General features: G+C 62.6%; 1 protein-coding gene across 1 annotated transcript; it reads left to right on the top strand.

Moving 5' to 3' along the window:
* CD276 (CD276 molecule) lies at positions 1–19,776 on the top strand. Its single transcript, XM_054168796.1, has 8 exons — positions 1–91; positions 3,552–3,689; positions 8,187–8,537; positions 9,921–10,217; positions 12,818–12,958; positions 16,643–16,684; positions 17,170–17,205; positions 19,754–19,776. Exons 2-8 carry the CDS (start codon positions 3,641–3,643, stop codon positions 19,774–19,776), a joined length of 939 nt encoding a protein of 312 aa, XP_054024771.1. The 5' UTR covers positions 1–91; positions 3,552–3,640.
* The last annotated feature ends 4,043 nt before the right edge of the window (positions 19,777–23,819 follow it).

The following is a 23,819-nucleotide window of genomic DNA, read 5'->3' as shown; positions in this document are numbered from 1 at the left end:
CCGGCGGGACCCCGGCAGGAAGCGGTCACAGCCAATCGGGGCCGGGGCCGCCGCCCCGGGACCGGCCGGTCCGTTCCGCGCCGCCTTCCCGGTGAGTGACCGCGTTTCGGTTGGGCTCGGCCGCGTTGGGCTCGGCTCGGCCCGGCCCGGCCCGGCCGGGCGCTGGGGACGTGGCGGGGAGCGGGGGCGGCTCGGTGGGAGGCAGCCCGTGGGGAGGAGCCGCCGCCGCCGCCGTTTGCCTTCCCACGGGACGGCTCCGGCAGCCCGGGCGTTGTTCCGGGAGGGCGAAATGAATGAGGCTGCTTCCCTCCGTCCCCCCAGCCCCAACCCCGAGCCCTGCCGTGGAGCAGCCGCTACCCGGGAAGGGCTGGGGCAGGGGGAGTCGGGGGTCCCCTTCTCTTCCTGCGGGGATTCCCGGGGGGGGGCAAGGCGGTGTCCCCGCCGGGTCCCGTTTGGATTCGGGGGAAGCAGCACCGCCGCCGGGAGCCATCCGGTTTAATGGATGGAGCTAGACCCCAGCCCCACGCGTGGGACGAGCCCCAGCTCCAAGAGGCAGCAGTTGTGCCCCTTTCCCTCAGGATGAGCACAAGGATGACCCAACCCTTTCCTTTCCACCGTCAAGTATCGTTGTTGCCCCCCCAAATCCCCTACCTGAGATTTGGGGCTTGCACCCCATCTCCTTTTGCAGCTCATGTCCCCCCCACCAGGGTCCTCTCTTGCCACCGGGGACCTTCTGCTGTGCACCAAGAAGTTAAGTGGGGGCTAAAAATAGTCTGGAGCAGAGCTGGGCTCTTCGTTGGCACAAACCTCCGGCAGGAGAGGAGCAGAGCAGAGCAGGGGGCTCAGCACAGGCACCCCCCAGAAACTTAGACTGACTCAGGCTGGGGGGTGAGGACTTGTCCCTGGAGCAGCAGGGGTTTTGTTGACACCTCCACCCCATCTTATGGGGGGTTAATTTGGAGCAGAGCTGGGGGGGGTCAGCACAGGCACCCCCCAGAAACTTAGACTGACTCAGGCTGGGGGGTGAGGACTTGTCCCTGGAGCAGCAGGGGTTTTGTTGACACCCCCACCCCATCTTAGGGGGGGGATAGTTTGGAGCAGAGCAGGGGGCTCAGCACAGGCACCCCCCAGAAACTTAGACTGACTCAGGCTGGGGGGTGAGGACTTGTCCCTGGAGCAGCAGGGGTTTTGTTGACACCTCCACCCCATCTTATGGGGGGTTAATTTGGAGCAGAGCTGGGGGGGGGTCAGCACAGGCACCCCTCAAAGCTGGCACTGCCTCAGGCTGAGGGGTGAGGACTTGTCCCTGGAGCAGCAGAGGTTTTGTTGACACCCCCACCCCATCCTAGGGGGGGATGGGGGGGTTAGTTTGGCAGCTGAGGATCTGGGTGTTGTCAGCAGGCAGCCTGCTGGCTGAGCGGTGTGCGATAGGGAATGGGCAGCGGGTGGGGGGATGGTCCCACCGCGGGAGGGGGTTTCCTTGCTCCTGGGGCCTCAGGAGGCTGCAGCCACCCCGGCTGGCTGTGCCTCTTCCAAAGGGATGTGGTTGTGGGGTTCGTTGCAGCCCAGCCTGCGAGAAAACAGCCTGGAGCCGTGCCAGGGGAGGGTTAGGTTGGAGACAGGAGAGATTTCTTTGCTGCAGGAGGGGTCAGGGACTGGCAGAGGCTGCCCAGGGAGCTGGTGGAGTCCCCAGCCCTGGAGGGGTTCAAGCAAAATGTGGCCGTGGCACCTGGGGCCGTGGTTTGCTGGCTGTAGTGGTGGTGGGTTAACAGACCTGCTGGTCTTGGAGGCCTTTTGCAACCCTGACAGCTCTGAGACTCTCTGAGAGCTCAGGGAGAGGGCAGAACCCACCCTTGGCCTTCCACCTCGGGGCTGGGGCAGCTGTGGCAAGGCACAGCGAAAGGCTCCAGAGCTGCGGAGTGGGGAGGAGGGTTGGGGGACGTGGGGATCCCCTTCCTGTGACACCTCAGGGATGGGCTGGCAGCACTCTGCTCATGAGGCCTCCAGGGCTGTAGCTCTGTCAGCAGCTGCAGCAAAAGGAAAGAGCTCCCAAGGGCCAGCGTGAGGGAGATGAGTCACAGGCTCCCTTGCCCGGGCAGCTGAGTGCTGCCCCGGTGACCCTCTCCCACCACAGCTCCTTCCTCTCCTGGCTGCCCAGGCTTTGGCAGGGGGCTTACCTGGGAAGAGGCAGGAGTTTGGGATGTGGTTTAAGGGAAAAAAAGGAAGCTGGGTCGTTTGTTTTCCCCAAAGGATCCTTGGGAGAGGGTTGGCAGGAGAGAGGAAGTCCTCGCAGAGCTCTCGGGGCAGAGCCGTGCCTCAGTTTCCCCCCCCCGCGGGAGCTGAGCAGAGCTTTGGGGCTGCCTTTTCCCCTCTTCAAGGGGGTTTCAGGAGGAAGGTGCCTGTGGTCCTGCTGGAGCCAATGGCCCTGCTGTGACACCCAATTTATTGCCAATAAGGAAATGCTGCTGCTGTGCTGCATGGCCCTGAGCAGCCTGCTGCAGTGTGAGGTGTCCCTGCCACGGCAGGGGGCTTGGAGCTGGCTGAGCCTTGAGCTCCCTTCCAACCCTGCCAGCTCTGTGATTCCCTGAGAGCTCAGGGAGAGGGCAGAGCCCACCCTTGGCCTTCCACCTCGGGGCTGGGGCAGCTGTGGCAGGCACAGCAAAAGGCTCCAGAGCTGCAGAGTGGGGAGGAGGGTTGGGGGACGTGGGGATCCCCTTCCTGTGACACCTCAGGGATGGGCTGGCAGCACTCTGCTGGTGGGTTGGAGTCTGCAGGGTGAGGTGTCCCTGCCCATGGCAGGGGGGTTGGGACTGGCTGAGCCTTGAGCTCCCTTCCAGCCCTGACAGCTCTGTGACTCCATGCTCCCCGAAGGCTCTGGGTGGAGCAGCGAGGCTCTGGGAGGTGCTGGGACAGGGCTGGGGCACAGGGCTGGAGCTGTGCTGCCTGGGGCTGGTTTCAGCTCCGCGGGAGGAAGGCAGGTCACGAGGGGCCTGGCAAGCTCTCAGGATGCTCAGGAAGGGAGCCAGGGTGGCCAGCAGTGCCCTCCCCCCTCCCATCCAGCTCCAGGAGTCTCTGCTTTTAGTCCCATTGCTTTTTTTTTGGGGGGGGGGGGGGGGAGGGTGGCAACCTCATACTGGAGGCTTTCCTGCTGCTAGCAGGGATGAACCTCCCAGCCCCGGGGCTGCTGGTGGGGCTGGGGATCTGCAAACCACTTCTGTTTGGCTTTCTTCAGCCGGTTTGGACACCTCCTCCTGCAGGGGGACGGGGATGTAACAGCCCAAGACTGCAGGGAAAAGCTGGGCAAGAGAGCAGCAAAAGGGGAGGAGGAGGAGGAGAAGTGAGGAGGGAAGAGGCTCACGTGGGCTTCCCCAGGCAGCAGGCAGAGCCTCCAGCAGGAGAGCTGCCTCTGTGTCCATCAGTGTCTGCATTTTGCAGCAGGGTGGCTGCCCCTGGTGCCTGGGAGGGGGGGAAATGCTGGTCCCCTGCCCTCCCTCCTCTCTGCCCCTCCTTCCCAGCACTGGCTGAGGGTTTTCTTCCATTTTTTCCCCCAGCACTTGCTGCAAGACAGAAGACTCCTCCTGAGGACACCCAGGGCAGTGCTTCCTTCTGCCTCCTTCCCCAGGCCTTGCCCACATCAAGGATGCTCAGCCCCCTGCTTGCCCTGGGAGCGCTGCTGCTCAGCCTGGCAGGTGAGCAGAGCTGGGTGGGGGTTGGGCTTGGCAAGCTCTGCCTGTCAGCTCCCCCAGAGGAGATGTCCTGAAGGCCACATTCATCCCCACAGAGAGGAAGGAATCACACTTCCTGCTGTTTCTCCTGGGCCTGAAGCTGCTCAAGGCATCCCACCCAGTGGGATGTTCAGCCTGGAGAAGAGAAGGCTCCAGGGAGACCTCAGAGCAACCTTCCAGTAGCTGAAGGGGCTCCAGGAGAGCTGGGCAGGGACTTGTGACAAGGGCTGGGAGTGCCAGGATGAGGAACAATGGCTTTGAGCTGGAGAAGGGGAGACTGAGACTGGAGATGAGGAAGATATTCTTGGCAGTTAGGGTGGGGAGAGCCTGGCACAGGCTGCCCAGGGAGGCTGTGGATGTCCCCTGCCTGGAGGTGTTGAAGGCCAGGCTGGATGAGGCCTTGAGCAAGCTGGGCTGGTGGGAGGTGTCCCTGCCCATGGCAGGGGGCTGGAACTGGATGAGCTTTCAGGTCCCTTCCAACCCATTCCATGCCTGGGTAGGTGTGGTGGCTTCTGTGCCATGTGGGCCACCTTCATGGGAGGGGACACCACCTCCTGCCTGCCACAGCTGGCATGGCACAGCCCTGGGAGGACAAATCCTGCAGGTCTCCAACTTATCATAGAATCATACAATCAGCCAGGTTGGGAAAGAGCTCAGAGCTCAGCAAGGCCAAGCTGGCACCCAGCACCTCCTGACAGCTCAACCATGGCTCCAAGGGCCACATCCAAGCCCCTCTGCAACACCTCCAGCCATGGGGACTCCACCACCTCCCTGGGCAGCACAGCCCAAGGGCCAATTCCTCTTGCTGGCAAGAACTTTCTCCTCCCCTCCAGCCTCAACCTCCCCTGGCACAGCTGCAGACTGTGTCCTCTTGTTCTGGGGCTGCTTGCCTGCCTGGCAGCAGAGCCCAAGCCCCAGCTGGCTCCAACCTCCCTGCAGGGAGTTGCAGAGAGCAAGAAGGTCTCCCCTGAGCCTCCTCTCCTGCAGGCTAAGCAAGCCCAGCTCCCTCAGCCTCTCCTGCCAGGGCTGTGCTCCAGACCCCTCCCCAGCCTCCTTGCCCTTCTCTGGACACCTTCAAGTCTCTCAATGGCCTTCTGAAACTGAGGGGCCCAGAGCTGGACACAGGACTCCAGGGCTGGCCTGAGCAGTGCTGAGCCCAGGGCACAATGACCTCCCTGCTGCTGCTGGCCACACTCTGCCTGCTGCAGGCCAGGATGCCCTTGGCCTTCTTGGCCCCCTGGGCACACTGCTGCCTCCTCTTCAGCTGCTCTCCACCCCTCCCCCCAGCTCCCTCTCTGCCTGGCTGCTCTCAGCCACTCTGTCCCCAGCCTGCAGCACTGCCTGGGGTTGCTGTGGCCAAGGTGCAGCCCCTGGCACTTGGCCTTGCTTGGCTCTGTCCCCCTGTGCTGTGGTTCCTACACCCCCAGACTGCAGCACCTCACCCTGGGAGAGCTGTCAGGACTGGATCCTTTTTGGGAAGCTCAGCAGCAGTTCTGGCCAGGCTGGGGACTGTTCCCATTTATTATTAGCTGGAGAGAGAGGTGATGCCCTCAAGCCTGCCAGGAGCCAGGCAGGCTGCCTAAGAGCTCTTCTCCTGCCTGTCTGCCTGTCTGCAGCTCCTGGCAAGTCTCCTCCACTCTGGCTCCTTCCTGCAGCTCCTCCTTGTTTGAGCACTTGCTTAAAGTGTAGTGGTCACAACCACCTCATGAATGCTCCAGGCTTGGGGAAGAGAGGCTGGAAGCTGCCCAGCAGAGGAAGCCCTGGAGGTGGTCAATTTAAGAAGGCCATTGAGAGACTTGAAGGTGTCCAGAGAAGGGCAAGGAGGCTGGGGAGGGGTCTGGAGCACAGCCCTGGCAGGGGAGGCTGAGGGAGCTGGGCTTGCTTAGCCTGCAGGAGAGGAGGCTCAGGGGTGACCTCCTTGCTCTCTGCAACTCCCTGCAGGGAGCTTGGAGCCAGCTGGGGCTTGGGCTCTGCTGCCAGGCAGGCAAGCAGCCCCAGAACAAGAGGACACAGTCTGCAGCTGTGCCAGGGGAGGTTGAGGCTGGAGGGGAGGAGAAAGTTGTTGCCAGCCAGAGGAATTGGCCCTTGGGCTGTGCTGCCCAGGGAGCTGGTGGAGTCCCCATGGCTGGAGGTGTTGCAGAGGGACTTGGATGTGGCCCATGGAGCCATGGTTGAGCTGTCAGGAGGTGCTGGGGGACAGCTTGGGCTTGCTGAGCTCTGAGCTCTTTCCCAACCTTATTGATTGCTATGATTCTATGCAGCTGGATGAACATGAGCCAGGCTGTGCCCAGGTGCCCAAGAAGGCTCACAGCATCCAGGCTTGGAGCAGCAGTAGTGTGCCCAGGGCAGTGATTGTCTCCCTGTGCTCAGCACTGGTGAGGCCACACCTCCACCACTGGGCTCAGTTTTGGGCCCCTCGCTCTGAGAAGGGCTTTGAGGTGCTGGAGGAGGTCCAGAGAAAGGCAACAAAGAAGGGTCTGGAGAGCAGGGTTGGTGAGGAGCAGCTGAGGGAGCTGGGGTTGCTCTGCCTGGAGGAAAGGAGGCTGAGGGGAGACCTCCTCCTGAAAGGAGTTTGGAGCCAGGTGTGTGTTGGACTCTTCTGCCAAGGAACAAGAGGCAGTGGCCTCAAGTTGCACCAGGCGGGGTTTAGGTTGGCTGTTAGGAGAAGCTTCTTCACTGGAAGGGTTCTGAAAGCCTGGCACAGGGTGCCCAGGGTGATGGTTGAATCCCCATCCCAGGAGGTGGTTCCAAGAGGCAGAGTTGTGGTGCTGAGGGCCATGGTTTGGCACCAGCCTTGGCAGAGTCAGAGACTGGTTGGACTCCATGATCTGCAAGGTCTTTTCCAGCCTAAACACCTCTCTGGTTCTGATGTCTCCGTGCTGGCCTCATCCCCTGGGAGATACTTGCAGTGGGGACCACCTCTGCCCTGCAGCAGGGCAGGCATCAGGAGAGCAGCCAAAGCCTTGAGTGAGGGGAGGCCTTTCCTCTGTTCCTCCCTCTTTTGGGGCTGGGGGTGGAGCTGAAGGAAGCCCTGCTGGTGCCCTGGCTCTGCTCTGAGGGGCAGCAGTGCTCGCTGCCAGCGAGCCCCCCAGGAGCAGCTGTGAGCACAGAGAGTCTGGCAGCCCTGGCAGAGCTGGCAGCCCCCCTGGCATCATGCCCTGGCACCGGGGTGAAGCTGCTGTGTGCAGTGGCACGCTGGTTGGCATCACACTGAAGCACTGGTGCCATCTAGTGCCTACCAGCCCGGTCCTGCTGCTGCCCAGAGCTGGCTTGTCCTGGGGAGGGGGGCACACAGGCCCTTGGTCTGTTGACATCACTGTCCTCATCCCCTGACCTTCTCTCCTGGTGGAGAGGAATGAAGCTGCCTGGCCCTGGGAGGTGCAAGGTTGGGTGCCCCTGGCCACAGCTGGCAGCAGAAGGCAGCAGTGCCCCCTGGTTTTGCACTGGAGGGGGGACAGTGTCACTGCCAGCAGGGCAGGTGTGGCTGGGGGTTGGTTCTGGGGGGGGGGGTCTGGAGATGCTGCCTGCCCACAGCCCCCTCCTTGGGCATCCCTTACTGCAGCAGCACAGGCTGGGAGGGGAGCTGCTGGGGAGCAGCCCCAAGGAGAAGGAGCTGGGAGTGCAGGGGGGCAGCAAGCTCTGCATGGGGCAGCAATGAGCCCTGGGGGCCAAGAAGGCCAAGGGGATCCTGGGCTGCATCCAGAGGAGTGTGGCCAGCAGGGCCAGGGAGGTTCTCCTCCCCCTCTGCTCTGCCCTGCTGAGACCTCCCCTGGAATATTGCATCCAGCCCTGGGCTGCCCAGCTCAGGAGGGACAGGGATCTGCTGGAGAGAGTCCAGGGGAGGGCTGTGAGGATGCTGAAGGGACTGCAGCACTGCCTGGGGAGGAGAGGCTGAGAGCCCTGGGGGTGGTTAGCCTGGAGAGGAGAAGGCTGAGAGGGATCTGATCAATGGCTATCAATAGCTGAGGGCTGGGGGTCAGGAGGTAGGGCACAGGCTCTGCTCAGCTGCCCCCTGGGATAGGCCAAGGGGCAATGGATACAAACTGCAGCACAGGAGGTTCCAGCTCACCAGGAGGAGGAACTTCTGCACTGTGAGGTCCCAGAGCCCTGGAGCAGGCTGCCCAGAGAGGTTGTGGAGTCTCCTGCTCTGGAGCCTTCCCAGCCCCATCTGGCTGTGTTCCTGTGTGCCCTGAGCTGGGTTCTGTGGCCCTGCTCTGGCAGGGGGGGTTGGACTCGCGCAGTCTCACAGCATCACCAAGGTTGGACGAGACCTCAAAGCTCATCCAGCCCAAGCTGTCACCGCAGCCCCCATGGGCAGCCCGTGGCACCGAGTGCCGCCTCCAAGCCCCTCTTGAGCTCGACGATCCCCGGAGGTCCCTCCCGCGAGCCCGCGCTCCCGGGCGCAGCTCGGGAGGCGGTGCCCCAGGCCTCCCCAGCCTTGCCCTTGCCACCCTGCCGCAGGTGCCCTGGAGATCCGGGTGCCGGAGGAGCCCGTGGTGGGGCTGTTCGGCCGCGACGCCACCCTGCGCTGCTCCTTCTCCCCCGACGCCGACTTCAGCCTGGCCGACCTGACCCTCATCTGGCACCTGACGGACACCCAGCGCTCGGTGCACAGCTTCTCGGGCGGCCGGGACCGGCTGGAGGACCAGAGCGGGGCCTACGCCAACCGCACGGCGCTCTTCTACGACCGGCTGGCGCAGGGCGACGTCTCCCTGCTGCTGCGCCGCGTGGCCATCGCCGACGAGGGCAGCTTCACCTGCTTCGTGCGCGTGCGCGAGCACCGCAGCGCCGCCGTCACCCTGCAGGTGGCAGGTGAGGGGGCGGCCCCCGGGGGGGCAGCTCCCGGGGGGGGCAGCTCCTGGGGGGCACCTGGGTCTCCCCACGGAGAAGAGGAGGCTCAGGGGAGACCTTCTTGCTCTCCGCAGCTCCCTGCAGGGAGCTTGGAGCCAGCTAGGGGTTGGGCTCTGCTCCCAGGCAGGCAAGCAGCCCCAGAACAAGAGGACACAGTCCGCAGCTGTGCCAGGGGAGGTTGAGGCCTGGAGGTTGGCGTCCTGGCCTGCAGCAGGCAGAGTGTGGCCAGCAGGAGCAGGGAGGTCGTTGTGCCCTGGGTTCAGCACTGCTTAGGTCACCCCTAGAGTCCTGTGGCCAGCTCTGGGCTCCTCAGGTTCAGAAGGCCATTGAGAGACTTGAAGGTGTCCAGAGAAGGGCAAGGAGGCTGGGGAGGGGTCTGGAGCACAGCCCTGGCAGGAGAGGCTGAGGGAGCTGGGCTTGCTTAGCCTGCAGAAGAGGAGGCTCAGGGGAGACCTTCTTGCCCTCTGCAACTCCCTGCAGGGAGGTTGGAGCCAGCTGGGGGTTGGGCTCTTCTGCCAGGCAGGCAAGCAGCCCCAGAACAAGAGGACACAGCCTGCAGCTGTGCCAGGGGAGGTTGAGGCTGGAGGGGAGGAGAAAGTTCTTGCCAGCCAGAGGAATTGGCCCTTGTGCTGTGCTGCCCAGGGAGGTGGTGGAGTCCCCATGGCTGGAGGTGTTTGGGAAGAGCCTGGATGGGGTGCTTGGTGCCATGGTTGAGTTGATCAGATGGTGCTGGGTGATAGGTTGGACTTGATGATCTCAAAGGTCTTAACCTGGTTAACCCCACCCCACCCCACCCCACCCCACCCCACCCCACCCCATCCCATCCCATCCCACCCCACCCCATCCCATCCCATCCCACCCCATCCCACCCCATCCCACCCCACCCCACCCCACCCCACCCCACCCCACCCCACCCCACCCCACCCCACCCCATCCCATCCCATCCCATCCCATCCCATCCCATCCCACCCCACCCCATCCCATCCCACCCCATCCCATCCCACCCCATCCCACCCCATCCCATCCCATCCCATCCCATCCCATCCCATCCCATCCCATCCCATCCCATCCCATCCCACCCCATCCCATCCCACCCCAATTACCAGCCCCAGGCTCCCCACAACCTCCTCTCAGGTAGCTGTGGACACAGTGAGGTCTCCCCTCAGCCTCCTCCCTTCCACCCTCAGCAGCCCCAAAGCTCTCTGTGTCTGGCCATAAGGCTTCAGCTACTCTGATCAGCTGGAAGAATCTGTCCTGGGGCTTGCCCTGCCTCCCTGGGTTGCTCCAGGTCCTCCTCCTTTGCTCTTCCTCACTGTGTGCCACCAAGTGTGCTCTGCCTCGCAGCTCCCTACTCCAAGCCCGTCGTGAGCCTGGAGCCGCACCAGGACCTGAAGGCCGGCGACCTGGCGGCGGTGAGCTGCTACGCGTCCCGCGGCTACCCCGAGGCCAGCGTCCTCTGGCAGGACAGCCAGGGCAGCAACATCACAGCCAACATCACCACCTCCCAGGTGGCCAACCAGGAAGGTCTCTTTGATGTCAACAGCGTCCTCCAGGTGCTGGTGGAGCCTGGCAGCACCTACTCCTGCTTGGTGCACAACCCGGTGCTGCAGCAGGAGGCCAGAGCTTCCGTCACCATCACAGGTGAGCCGGTGAGGGCTGAGCATGGGGGGAGAAGGGGATGGGACCCATCTGAATGAAGGTGACCATGGGGACCCTGGGATGCCTGCTGTGGCCCAAAGCCACCCTAGGGGTTGCTACCCAGAGGCTCTGCTCTGCCCCTCTCCCTGTGGACCGACACTGGTGGCTTTAGGCTGTGCTGCCCTCTCCTGTCACCCCACACCGACATCCCCAGCAGTGGCTAGTGCTGAGTCTCCAGGCTTGCTGCTGGCCCCATCCCTGTTTAATCAGCCCCCAGGAAGCCAGCCCAGGGCACAGCAGTTGTCTTCTCCTTAGCTCATGGCCATGGGATGCTCTTCATTGGGGTTCTTCATCCTCGGCTGGAGGCTGAGCCCAGGGAGTGGTGGTGAATGGTGCCACAGCCAGCTGGCAGCCAGGCACCAGTGGTGTGCCCCAGGGAGCAGTGCTGGGCCCCAGCCTGCTCAGTATCTTGATTGATGATCTGGAGGAGGGGATGGAGTCCAGCAGCAGGAGAGGTGCAGCTGACAGCAAGCTGGGGGCAGGAGTTGAGCTGTCAGAGGGCAGCAGAGCTCTGCAGAGGGACCTTGCCAGGCTGCACAGATGGGCAGAGGCCAAGGGCAGGAGATGGAACACAGCCAAGTGCCAGGGGCTGCACCTTGGCCACAGCAACCCCAGGCAGTGCTGCAGGCTGGGGACAGAGTGGCTGAGAGCAGCCAGGCAGAGAAGGAGCTGGGGGGAGGGGTGGAGAGCAGCTGAAGAGGAGCCAGCAGTGTGCCCAGGGGGCCAAGGGCATCCTGGCCTGCAGCAGGCAGAGTGTGGCCAGCAGCAGCAGGGAGGTCATTGTGCCCTGGGCTCAGCACTGCTTAGGCCACCCCTGGAGCCCTGTGTCCAGCTCTGGGCTCCTCAGTTTCAGAAGGCCATTGAGAGACTTGAAGGTGTCCAGAGAAGGGCAAGGAGGCTGGGGAGGGGTCTGGAGCACAGCCCTGGCAGGAGAGGCTGAGGGAGCTGGGCTTGCTTAGCCTGCAGGAGAGGAGGCTCAGGGGAGACCTTCTTGCTCTCTGCAACTCCCTGCAGGGAGCTTGGAGCCAGCTGGGGCTTGGGCTCTTCTGCCAGGCAGGCAAGCAGCCCCAGAACAAGAGGACACAGTCTGCAGCTGTGCCAGGGGAGGTTGAGGCTGGAAGGGAGGAGAAAGTTCTTGCCAGCAAGAGGAATTGGCCCTTGGGCTGTGCTGCCCAGGGAGGTGGTGGAGTCCCCATGGCTGGAGGTGTTTAGGAAGAGCCTGGATGAGGCCCTTGGAGCCATGGTTGAGTTGATCAGATGGTGCTGGGGGAGAGGTTGGACTGGATGAGCTCTGAGGTCTTTTCCAGCCTGGTTGATTCTATTCTACTCTCCTCTCCTCTCCTCTCCTCCAGATTCCAGGCTGGAATGGGATGCTCTGTTAGGGTTTTTCATCCTCCTTTAAGATTCCAGGCCTGAGGAGCTTGTGGAGCCTGTTCAGCCTCAGTGCTTCCCTCCAAGCTTCTCTTGCTGCCTTCCTGGAGCTCTTTACAACCTTCTGCGCTCCCCATTAGCGTTAATTAGCACTTAATTACCCTTGGTATGGCACTTGATGGCTTGGGAAAGTGGGTCCCTGGTGGAGCATGAACTTTCCTGGCTGGATGAAGCACTTTGTGGGGTGGCTGCTGCAGCCTGGGGCCAGAGGGGTGGCTTTGCCAGGGGCTGGCCTTGGGGTGGAGCAGCCCTTGGAGCAAGGATTTGCTTGAAGGAGGAGCAATATCCTGAGGGAAGATTGGATTCCTGGCACTCCAGATGACCCCCAAAGCCCTGGGGGTTCCTGCCAGGCCATCCAGACCCTGGGTCTTCATCCTTTCTGGCCCTGTGGCATGAGAGGAGAGGGGACAGGGAGTGAGTGCAGCATCATCCAATGCTTCTCTTGAGCTGCTCAGCTGCTGTTTGAATTTCTTAGTGCAGTTGTTTGAAGGTTAACAAAGTTCCCATTGAGGGTGGGGAGACTCTGGCACAGGCTGCCCAGGGAGGCTGTGGCAGCTCTCAGCCACTCTGTCCCCAGCCTGCAGCACTGCCTGGGGTGGCTGTGGCCAAAGTGCAGCCCCTGGCACTTGGCTGTGTTCAATCTCCTGCCCTTGGCCTCTGCCCATCTGTGCAGCCTGGCAAGGTCCCTCTGCAGAGCTCTGCTGCCCTCTGACAGCTCAACTCCTGCCCCCAGCTTGCTGTCAGCTGCACCTCTCCTGCTGCTGGACTCCATCCCCTCCTCCAGATCATCAATCAAGATATTGAGCAGGCTGGGGCCCAGCACTGCTCCCTGGGGCACACCACTGGTGCCTGGCTGCCAGCTGGCTGTGGCACCATTCACCACCACTCTCTGGGCTCAGCCTCCAGCCAGTTCCTCACCCAGCTCAGAGAGCTGCTGTCCCAGCCAGGGGCTGACAGCTTGCCCAGGAGCTTGCTGTGGGGGACGGTGTGCAAGGCCTTGCTGGAGCCCAGGCAGACTCCATCCCCAGGCTGCCCCACAGCCCCCAGGCAGTCAGCAGGGTGCCTGTGGCGGTGCTGATGGTGGTGGTGCCCCTCTCTCCTGCCCCTGCCAGGCCAGCACCTGGCCTTCCCCGCGGCGGCGCTGTGGGTGTCGCTGGCGCTGGGGCTCTGCGTGCTGCTGCTGCTGCTGCTGCTGCTCCACATCTGCCTGAAGAAAATCCGCCAGAGCGCCGAGCAGGAGGAGCACAACGCAGGTAAGGGCTGGCTGCCCCCCCGGGAAGGCAGCAGGGGGGGCTGGCTGGCAGCTGAGGGGACCCTCTGAAGGACAGAGCTCCGAGGGTTGTGGTCAGCGGTGCAGGGTGGAGGTGGAGGCTTGGAGCTCCTGGGGCTCACAGGGGTGTTAGGGGTTGGGAGGGACCCAAGGGGATCTCCCAGTCCAACCCCCACCTTGCCAGAGCAGGAGCTGAGGATCCAGCTCAGGGCACACAGGAACATAGCCAGACAGGGCTGGGAAGGCTCCAGAGCAGGAGACTCCACAACCTCTCTGGGCAGCCTGCTCCAGGGCTCTGGGACCTCACAGTGCAGAAGTTCCTCCTCCTGCTGAGGTGGAACCTCCTGTGCTGCAGTTTCCATCCATTGCCCCTTGGCCTATCCCAGGGGGCAGCTGAGCAGAGCCTGTGCCCTGCTTCCTGACCCCCAGCCCTCAGCTATTGATAGACATTGGTTACATCCCCTCTCAGCCTTCTCCTCTCCAGACTAAGCACCCCCAGGGCTCTCAGCCTCTCCTCCCCAGGCAGTGCTCCAGGCCCTTCTGAACCCTGGTGTTCTCCAGCCCTGGGTCCAGTCTTGTTCAACATCAGCAGCAGCAGCCACACCTGGATGAAGGATTGAGTGAACCCTCAGCCAGTTTGCTGATGCTACCAAAAGGGGAGGAGTGGCTGACCCCCTGCCAGGCTGTGCTGCCTGCCCAGGCTGCAGGGTTGGGTGGAGAGGAGCCTCAGGAAGCTCAACAAGGGCAAGAGTAGGGAAGAGTAGTACCTGGAACCATAGAATCCTGGAATTGTCAGGGCTGGAAGGGAGCTCAGGGCTCAGCCAGCTCCAACCCCCCTGCCATGGGCAGGGACACCTCACACCACAGCAGGTTGCTCACAGCCACCTCCAGCCTGGCTGCAAACACCTCCAGGCAGGAGGCTTCCACCACCTCCCTGGGCAGCCTGTGCCAGGCTCTCACCACCCTCCTGGGGATCAACTTTTCCTCACAGCCAATCTCAGTCTCCCCACTTCTGGTTTGGGGAGGAATAACCCCCTGCAGCAGGACAGGTGAGAGGTGACCTGCTGGAGAGCAGCTCCCCAGAGAAGGACCTGGGGGTGCTGTGGATAACAGGTTCCCCTTCAGCCAGCCAGCTGCCCTCATGGCCATGAAGCCCCATGGTCTCCTGGGGTGCATGAAGAAGAGTGTGGCCAGCAGGTTGAAGGAGGTTCTCTTGCCCCTCCACTAAGGCTACATCTGGAGTCCTGTGTCCAGCTCTGGGCTCCCCAGATCAAGAGAGCTGCTGGAGAGAGTCCAGGGGAGGCTCCACAGCTGCTGAGGGGCCTGGAGCAGCTCTGGGAGCAGCACAGGCTGAGAGCCCTGGGGCTGAGAGCCTGGAGCAGAGCAGCCCCAGAGGGGAGCTGAGCAATGCTCAGCAAGAGCTGAAGAGTGAGGGTCAAGAGGCTGGGGCCAGGCTCTTGTCAGTGGTGGCCAGTCAAAGGGCCAAGGGGCACAAAGTGGAGCCCAGGAGGCTCCATCTGAACATAAGGAGAGAGCCCCAAGTGGCAGGACAAGAGGAAATGGCCTTAGGCTGCCCCAGGAGAGGTATAAATTGGACACTGGAAGAAACTTCCTGACTGGAAGGATTCTCAAACCCTGGCACAGGCTGCCCAGGGCCATGGCTGAATCCCTGGCAGCCTTTCCCTGAGGCAGAGCTGTGGTGCTGAGGGCCATGGTGCAGCAGCAGCAGCCTTGGCAGAGGGAGAGAACGGTTGGGACTTGAGCATCCTGAAGGCCTTTCCCAGCCACAATGACTCTGGGCTTGCTCTGCTCTCCTCCAGGGAGCTGCCCCCAGCCCTTGGCACCGTGGAAAGCTGCCAAGAGCTTTGCCCTGTGGAGAGAACAGGAGGGGAGCTGCTTCCTGCCCTGGCTTGCTGCTGCCTGCAGGAGTTGGTCTTTGGTGGTGATGACTCTGGAGAGTCACTTGCCCACAAGCAAGGGCTGGGGGTGGGGATTGTGGCTGTAAGAGAGCTGCTGAGCTCTGCAGATGGCTGCAGCAGCAGCAGCTTTGCTCTTCCCCACATCCCTGCTTGTTTTCTCCTGCTGCCTTGGCTCTGCTGAAGCTTTTTTTTTGCCCCTGCCAGGACCTGCAGCCTCCTTCCCTGGGGCTGCTGCTTCTCTCCTCCTCCTCCTCTCTCTCTGTCCATGACAAAGCCTGGCTGGCTGGCAGTGGAGGGAGGGGGAAGAGGATTTGCCCCAGCAGATGCCAGGGTGGAATGGTGGTTTCCCAGCTGTATACCTAGGAGCAAAAGGTATCTTTGGGTGGGGTTTTTTACTCCCCCTCCCCCTTCTCTCAGAGCATTTTCTGCTCATGCTGGGGATTTGCAGCACTGTGAAGCTCAGCTGTGGCCCCAGGCCAGCTGAGCTCAGGCCCTGAGCATCAGGAGGCAGCTGCCAACCCGTGGTGTTGTGCACTGATGGCTGCACACCCTCTGAGATGACCTTCAGCTGGGGCTCCTGGGGAGCCAGAGAGCTCTGCCCAGCAGCCTGGCAGTCCCCAGGGGCCAGGGGCAGTGAGTTCTGCCTTCCTTTTCTCCCCTTGCTGCTCTTCCTGGCCGGGAAGAGCCTGGGGGGGGGGAAGGTCCCAAAGGCAGAGTGGCAGCCTGGTGGGTGCTGCAGGGGGGGGAACACAAGGGGGATGCTCATCTCCTGGTGCCCCTGGTGTGTCCTGGGGAGGGGGCAGTCTGTGGTGCCCCCTGCTGAGCCCTTCCCTGAGTGCCACTGCAGATGGTGGCCGGGCTATAAATAGGGAGGCGAGCGGCGGCGCCGCCTGGCACGCAGCCCTGCCTGGGGCTGCTCTGCCTGGGGCTGCTCTGCTGGCAGGGGATGTGCCACCCTGGCACAGCCTCATGCTGAGGGAGGCAAATACCTCCCTGTGGCCTGCTGGCTGCAGCTGGGAGCCACTTGTCTCCTCCCTGAGCACCAGCAGTGGCTCGTCCCAAGCAGGCCCCAGGGCTAATGTGGTGGCTCCGAGGTGGTCCAAGGGGCTGAGAGAGCTGGGGCTGTTCAGCCTGGAGAAGAGAAGGCTCCAGGGAGACCTCAGAGCAGCCTGCCAGTAGCTGAAGGGGCTCCAGGAGAGCTGGGCAGGGACTTGTGACAAGGGCTGGGAGTGCCAGGATGAGGAACAATGGCTTTGAGCTGGAGGAGGGGAGGCTGAGACTGGAGAGGAGGAAGAAACTCGTGGCAGTGAGGCTGGGGAGAGCCTGGCACAGGCTGCCCAGGGAGGCTGTGGCTGCCTCCTGCCTGGAGGTGCTCAGGGCCAGGCTGGATGAGGCCTGGAGCAAGCTGGGCTGGTGGGAGGGGTCCCTGCCCATGGCAGGGGCTTGGAACTGGCTGAGCTTTGAGGTCCCTTCCAACCCAAACCTCCATCCCAGCCATGGAAGCCTCCTGCCTGGAGGTGTTTGCAGCCAGGCTGGATGTGGCTGTGAGCAGCCTGCTGTGGTGTGAGGTGTCCCTGCCCATGTCCAGTGCCAGGGGGGTTGGAAGTGGCTGAGCCTTGAGGTCCCTTCCAGCCCTGGCAGGTCTGTGATCCTGTGAACCTGTGCAGGCTGGCTGCCCTGGGGGGGTGGGTTTCAGGGTGGGCACTGGGCTCTGGGGCCTGGCAGATGCTTCACACACTCTTTTGCAGGGACAGAGGAGCAGGAGGAGGAGGGGGAAGAGCCCAAGACAGGTGGGTGCAGGATGCTTGCCCCAGGGAGGGTTTGGATGCCTCCTCCCTGGAGGTGTCCCAGGCCAGGCTGGGTGAGGCTGGTGGGGGAGGGCTCCCTGCCCAGGGCAGGGGTGGGTTGCAACTGGATGATCCTGAAGGTTCCTTTCCACCCCAAGTGGTTCTGTGTGTGAGCACCTCACAGAGCCTGCTTGTGCCAACTGTCCCTGCACAGGGATGCCCCCTGGCATGCCTGGGGCTCTGCCTGGCCCTGCTCCCTCCCTCTTCAATGCACCCCTCGGGCTGGCAGCTGCCTGGCAAGCCTCCCAGCCTCCTGCTAGAAAGCACTGGTGTGGTGCTCTGCTGCCATCAGAGGGGTTGCTGGTGCAGGAGCCAGCTCAGGGACTGGGAGTTTGGGGTGGTGGAGCTTTTGGGGGGGGTTGGCTCTGGGGAAGCAAGCTCCATCCCACAGGGTGGGCTCTCACCAGCAGCTGTTTTGCTTTCCCCAGCCCTGCAGCCACTGAAGAGCCTGGAGAGCAAGGATGGTGAGTGAGGCTGGCAGGCAGTGGTGGAGGCCAGAAGCTGCCTTCAGGAGGGAGGCTTCTGGAGCACACTGGAGGTGAAGCTTGAGGAGGGGACAAGGAGCTGCAGCATAGGAGGTTCCACCTCGACCCTTCTTTCCTGGAAGGCTCACAGAGCCCTGGGGCAGTGGAGTCTCCCTCTCTGGAGACCTTCAAGGCCCATCTGGATGTGTGACCTGTGCTGGATCCTCTGCTCCTGCTCTGGCAGGGGGTTTGGACTGGAGGATCTCCTTGGGTCCCTTCCAACCCCTGACCTCCTGTGAGGGCAGACTGGGGCTGGAGCTGAGGAAGAGATTCTTTCCAGTGAGGGTGGGGAGAGCCTGGCACAGGCTGCCCAGGGAGGCTGTGGCTGCCTCCTGCCTGGAGGTGCTCAGGGCCAGGCTGGATGAGGCCCTGAGCAAGCTGGGCTGGTGGGGGGGTCCCTGCCCATGGCAGGGGGGCTGGAACTGGGTGGTCTTGAGGGTCCCTTCCAGCCCACCCCACTCTCTCCATCTATGTATCCATGCTGAGGTCTGGCTGCAAAGCCTCTCTTGCACCTCCCTGATCCATCACCAGGCTTTGTTGGGGTTTCCTTCCCTCCACTTTTGGACATGGTTTTCTTTTCCCCCCCTTTCCCCTCCCCCACTTTTCCATCACATTCTCCCAGCTCAGTTCTTTCCCACCACTCATTTCCACTCCACTTTGGGCTGTGCTCCCTCTGGCCAGCAGAGTGATGCAGCTGGGGGGGGTGGCTCTGAGGTGGTGCTTCTCTTCTTGCCTTTCCTTGGGCACCTTGGGGCTGAGAGGAAGCCCTCCTGACCCCCTCCCAGCTCAGCTGGGCTGGAGCTTGGCTTAGCTTTGAGTGCTGCCATCTGTTTGCTTAGACCAAGCACCCAGGATCCCAGCGTGGGGTGGGTTGGAAGGCACCTCTGGGGGTCAGCCAGGCCAACCTCCCTGCTCAAGCAGGGCACCCCCAGCAGCTTGCCCAGGATCACAGTGGCTGGAGGGGGGGGTTGGAACCTCTCCAGAGAAGGAGACTCCACAACCTCTCCTGGGCAGCCTGCTCCAGGGCTCAGGCAGCCTTGCAGGAAAGGTGAAGCTGATCCTCACCATGCAGAGCCCTCAGGCAGCAGCCCAGTCCCAGCTCTCTCTGGTGGAAGTGCATGAATCATAGAATCATGGAATCAGTCAGGCTGGGAAAGGCCTCAGAGCTCAGCAAGCCCAAGCTGGCACCCAGCACCTCCTGACAGCTCAACCCTGGCTCCCAGGGCCACATCCAAGCCCCTCTGCAACACCTCCAGCCATGGGGACTCCACCACCTCCCTGGGCAGCACAGCCCAAGGGCCAATTCCTCTTGCTGGGAAGAACTTTCTCCTCCCCTCCAGCCTCAACCTCCCCTGGCACAGCTGCAGACTGTGTCCTCTTGTTCTGGGGCTGCTTGCCTGCCTGGCAGAAGAGCCCAAGCCCCAGCTGGCTCCAACCTCCCTGCAGGGAGTTGCAGAGAGCAAGAAGGTCACCCCTGAGCCTCCTCTTCTGCAGGCTAAGCAAGCCCAGCTCCCTCAGCCTCTCCTGCCAGGGCTGTGCTCCAGACCCCTCCCCAGCCTCCTTGCCCTTCTCTGGACACCTTCCAAGTCTCTCAATCTCCTTCTTCCATTGAGAATCAGACTCCCAGTTCCTACTCCTGCCTTTGGGGATATCTCCTCCCAGCCTCCCAGCTCATTGCTGCCAACCCCCCAGTACCTGAAGGGGGCTGCAGGAGAGCTGGGGAGGGGCTTTTGGCAGGGGCTTGGGGTGCCAGGACGAGGGGGAAATGGCTTTGAGCTGGGAGAGGAGAGACTGGGGCTGGAGATGAGGAGGAAATGCTTTCCAGTGAGGGTGGGGAGACAGCCCATCACCCTTGCCCTGCCTGGTGAGCCTTTCTCCTCCCTGCCTCCTCCTCCTCCTCCCAAGATCTCAATCTTTTCATCTATTTCCTTGGCCCCTGCTGCTGCTGAATCCCTGCTGATTTCACCCTCCCTTCCTGGTTTTCCTCTCATGCCACCCCCTTTTCCCCCCCCTCCAGCTTTATAAAGCCTCTGCCTTCCCCTTCACACCTTCCCTGAAGCATCAACTGAGTCCAAATTTCCTCCTTCCCCCCCCTCCCCTCCCCTCCTCCCTGCCCTTATCTCCCCTCCCATGCTGCCGCAGCCTGCGCTCCGCTCCCCAGCCCCGTGGCTCCTCATCCCTCCTCTTTGCTCAGCCACATCTCCCTGCTTGCTTCTCCACCCAGAGGAGCTTGATTAGCAGCACCTCCCGGGGCTTGCTGCCCCCGGGGCTGTGTTCTGGCCGGGGTGGGGGTGGGTGGAGGGAGGGATGGAAACCCCCCAGCTCCGTCTGCCAGCTCCGGCCTCCACCCGGGGGGCTCCCAGGGCCAGGGGAGCCTGGAGCTGCTGCAGCCTGAAGGGACTGACTCCTGTGGCCCTGTGCATTTGCTGTCCTGCAGTGTGAAGTCTTTCTTGTTTGCTTTGATTCTCTCTCCTCCTTTCCTCCCCAGATAAGGAGCAGGAGATCGATTGATGGGCGCTGGGTCGCCCCCTGTGCCCCGAGCCAGCCGAGATGTCCCCGGCGGGGATGAGCTGTGGGGAGGGCACAGACCTGCTGCCACCCCATCACCCCAGGCCCCCATCACCTTCCTCCCTTGCCAGCCATGCCTGCTGTTCAGGTGCCCTGAGGCTGGAGGGAGGCTGGCTCTCTGTTCCCTGGGGTGCCTCCTTGCTGGGGGTGAAAGCTCTTCCCCGTCCCTCCCTGCGCGGGGCTGAGAGCAGCCAGGGGCAGCGGCTCTCCCCCTGCAGCACCCTCTGTGCCTGCTCCTGCACGGCCACAGCCAAGCCCAACCACTGCCACCTACCTTCCTGGGCACCTTTCTGGTGCCCTTTCCAAGCCCAGAGGCCCTGAGAGAGGTGATGGACCCCAGCCAGGTCCCTGGGAGCCACCGGCGGAGCCCTGGAGGCTCCGGGCAGATGATGGAGCCCCAGGCCCGGGGGAGGGGGGAGCAGGGGTGGTGCTCCCAGCCCTGGGTGGCTTCCCAGCTCTGGGGCTGTGCAGAGGATGTCCTCACCTTGCAGCACTGTGGCACCCACTGGACTGCTCCTCTTGCCTTCAATGCACAAAGCCCATGGGCACAGTTCCCAGCTGAACCTGGGGGAGGGGGCTGCAAGGTGGCCCAAGGGCAGGGGCTGGGGAGGAGCAGGGAGGGACCTGCTGGCCAGGTGTCCTCTCTGATGCTCTGGGGACTGAAGGGTGAGGATGCATCTGGCTGGTGCCTGGGGGTCAAGCCTTCAGCTTTCCCATGGGATCAGGGCTCTTTGTGTGCCTTGGGGGGGTGGGGAGGGGTTGGTCCTCCCTCCTCTGCTGGGTCCGTGGGGACAGCCAGGCTGCTGGGGGGAACGGGGTGGGGGGGGGGGTCGTGTCCCTGGTCCTGCTCTGGGGGGTGGAGAAGTCACTGCTGTGCCTCCTGGGTGGCTCTTCTGCTGGTTTGTGTAGTTATTTAAATGGCAGAACCCTCCCAAAGGAGGATTTGGTTGGGGGTGGGGGGGTGGGGAGGGGGGGGTTTGGTGCCTTGACAAAATAAATGCTGGGGCTTGGTTTAGAGAACCCTTCCCAGGCTCAGTGTGGTCTCTGGGGGCAGCTTCGACTCTGAGTGCTTGAAAGGCTTCAAGATGGCCCCAGAAAAGCTTTGATGCCCCCCCCCCCCTGCAGCCCAGCCCCATCTGCCTCTCAGGCCCTTGCTGCCACCACAGCACTCCACACTGGGCTGCCCTCATCCATCACAGGGAGCAAAGGGCTGGGGAGGGAGAGGGGGGGGATGGAGATGCCTGCCCTCAGCCCTGCCCTGCACCTGAACACCTTGAGCAGCAGAACAAAGAGCAGAGTTCCAAAGGGATCTACCTGAGAGTGCTCCAACCCCCAGGCTGCTTCAGCACAGCAGTGGGATGCAAGTGGAAGGACCTCCCTGAGCTGCCCCCAGGGGGATTGCTTCTGGCTGGGGAAGGGATGGGTCATAGAACCCTGGAAAGGTTTGGGTTGGAAAGGGCCTCAAAGACCACTTCCCTTGCTGGCCCTTGCATTAAAAGCAGGACCAGTGCCCCACAGGCTCACCCCTTCCCTCTCTGGCATGATCTCCATGTCCCCCCCCCCTTGCCCCTGACGTTCTTAGAGGTGATGAATAAATGATGCAACAAGAAAAACCTCTCTGGCAGCTCAGGATCTCTTGGTTAATTCAGCAGGCAGGAGGGGCAGCTCCAAGGGCAGCCCAGCCCGGGGCCAGGCTGGTGTCTCTCACCCTGCAAGCTGGGTTAGCTCAGGGGAGCTCCTGCAGCAGCCAGGGGGAGGGGAGGAGATTGTCCTGCTGCTCACAGCCCCTTCAGCCAGCCCAGCAGCTGGACAGAGACTCACAGGATCAATAGGGTTGGGAAAGAGCTCAGAGCTCATCCAGCCCAAGCTGGCACCCAGCACCTCCTGACAGCTCAACCATGGCTCCAAGGGCCACATCCAAGCCCCTCTGCAACACCTCCAGCCATGGGGACTCCACCACCTCCCTGGGCAGCACAGCCCAAGGGCCAATTCCTCTGGCTGCCAAGAACTTTCTCCTCCCCTCCAGCCTCAACCTCCCCTGGCACAGCTGCAGACTGTGTCCTCTTGTTCTGGGGCTGCTTGCCTGCCTGGCAGAAGAGCCCAAGCCCCAGCTGGCTCCAAGCTCCCTGCAGGGAGTTGCAGAGAGCAAGAAGGTCTCCCCTGAGCCTCCTCTTCTGCAGGCTAAGCAAGCCCAGCTCCCTCAGCCTCTCCTGCCAGGGCTGTGCTCCAGACCCCTCCCCAGCCTCCTTGCCCTTCTCTGGACACCTTCAAGTCTCTCAATGGCCTTCTGAAACTGAGGAGCCCAGAGCTGGACACAGGACTCCAGGGGTGGCCTAAGCAGTGCTGAGCCCAGGCCACAATGACCTCCCTGCTGCTGCTGGCCACACTCTGCCTGCTGCAGGCCAGGCTGCCCTTGGCCTTCTTGGCCCCCTGGGCACACTGCTGCCTCCTCTTCAGCTGCTCTCCACCCCTCCCCCCAGGTCCCTCTCTGCCTGGCTGCTCTCAGCCACTCTGTCCCCAGCCTGCAGCACTGCCTGGGGTTGCTGTGGCCAAAGTGCAGCCCCTGGCACTTGGCTGTGTTCAATCTCCTGCCCTTGGCCTCTGCCCATCTGTGCAGCCTGGCAAGGTCCCTCTGCAGAGCTCTGCTGCCCTCTGACAGCTCAACTCCTGCCCCCAGCTTGCTGTCAGCTGCACCTCTCCTGCTGCTGGACTCCATCCCCTCCTCCAGATCATCAATCAAGATATTGAGCAGGCTGGGGCCCAGCACTGCTCCCTGGGGCACACCACTGGTGCCTGGCTGCCAGCTGGCTGTGGCACCATTCACCACCACTCTCTGGGCTCAGCCTCCAGCCAGTTCCTCACCCAGCTCAGAGAGCTGCTGTCCCAGCCAGGGGCTGACAGCTTGCCCAGGAGGTTGCTGTGGGGGATGGTGGCAAAGGCCTTGCTGGAGCCCAGGCAGACTCCATCCCCAGCCTGCCCCACAGCCCCCAGGCAGTCAGCAGGGTGCCTGTGGTGCTGCTGCTGGTGGTGGTGCTTCTCCAGCCAGCCCCCAGCCCATCCCTGCTCCTGGGGAAGCCTTCAGATGAGCAGGACGAGGCAGAGAGTTGTCACAGAATCCCTGTGGTTGGAAGAGGTCCTTACAATCAGCCAGTCCAAGCCTCCCCTCAGCCTCCTCTCCTCCAGACTAGACAATCCCAGTTCCCCCATTACAGACTGGTTTGCACTGGAAGGGACCTCTCAAGGCCACCCAGTCCAACCTTCAGGGGGGCAGGAATCAAGCCTGGGACAGGGAGCCAGCAATGGGCACTGGCAGCCCAGAAGGCCAAGGGCAGCTCAGCTGCCCTTGGCCTTCTGGGCTGCCAGTGCCCATTGCCAGAGGTGGAGGGAGAGGATCCAGAGGTGGAAGCCTCCTGCCTGGAGGTGTTTGCAGCCAGGCTGGAGGTGGCTGTGAGCAACCTGCTGTGGTGTGAGGTGTCCCTGCCCATGGCAGGGGGTTGGAGCTGGCTGAGCCCTGAGCCCTGCCAGCTCTGTGGCTCTGTGGAGAGGAGAGCTGCAGTGTTAAATGCAGTGGAGTGTTAAATGCAGCTCAAGGAAGGGAACTGAATCCTTCTCTCTGAGCATCTGAGCACCATCTCCATACCCCAGCCACCACAGGCTTCTCTAAGGCTCATTAAGCATCACCAACCTCTCTTTGCTGCTCCTTGGGAAAGTGATGCTCTTGCCAGCTCCAATCCTGCCCACAGGAGCATTGCTGGGGGCAGGATTTAATCAGTGTTTATCAATGCCTGAGGGCTGGGGGTCAGGAGGGAGGGGACAGGGACAGGCTCTGCTCAGCTGTACCCTGGGCTAGGCCCTTGGGCAGTGGATGGAAACTGCAGCACAGGAGGTTCCACCTCACCAGGAGGAGGAACTTCTGCCCTGGGAGGCTCCCAGAGCCCTGGAGCAGGCTGCCTAGAGAGGTTGTGGAGTCTCCTGCTCTGGAGGCT

The sequence above is a fragment of the Dryobates pubescens genome, chromosome 17 (genome assembly GCF_014839835.1).
Source record: "Dryobates pubescens isolate bDryPub1 chromosome 17, bDryPub1.pri, whole genome shotgun sequence".
Classification (NCBI taxonomy): domain Eukaryota; kingdom Metazoa; phylum Chordata; class Aves; order Piciformes; family Picidae; genus Dryobates; species Dryobates pubescens.
This window is presented reverse-complemented; position numbering and strand designations above follow the sequence as displayed.

Bases quoted from the DNA above. Each gene is read 5' to 3' on its own strand.
- CD276 (XM_054168796.1), top strand. From the start codon at position 3,641: ATGCTCAGCCCCCTGCTTGCCCTGGGAGCGCTGCTGCTCAGCCTGGCA. The intron at 8,538-9,920 runs GTGAGGGGGCGG...TCTGCCTCGCAG, and splicing joins CGTCACCCTGCAGGTGGCAG to CTCCCTACTCCAAGCCCGTC. The intron at 12,959-16,642 runs GTAAGGGCTGGC...ACTCTTTTGCAG, and splicing joins GCAGGAGGAGCACAACGCAG to GGACAGAGGAGCAGGAGGAG.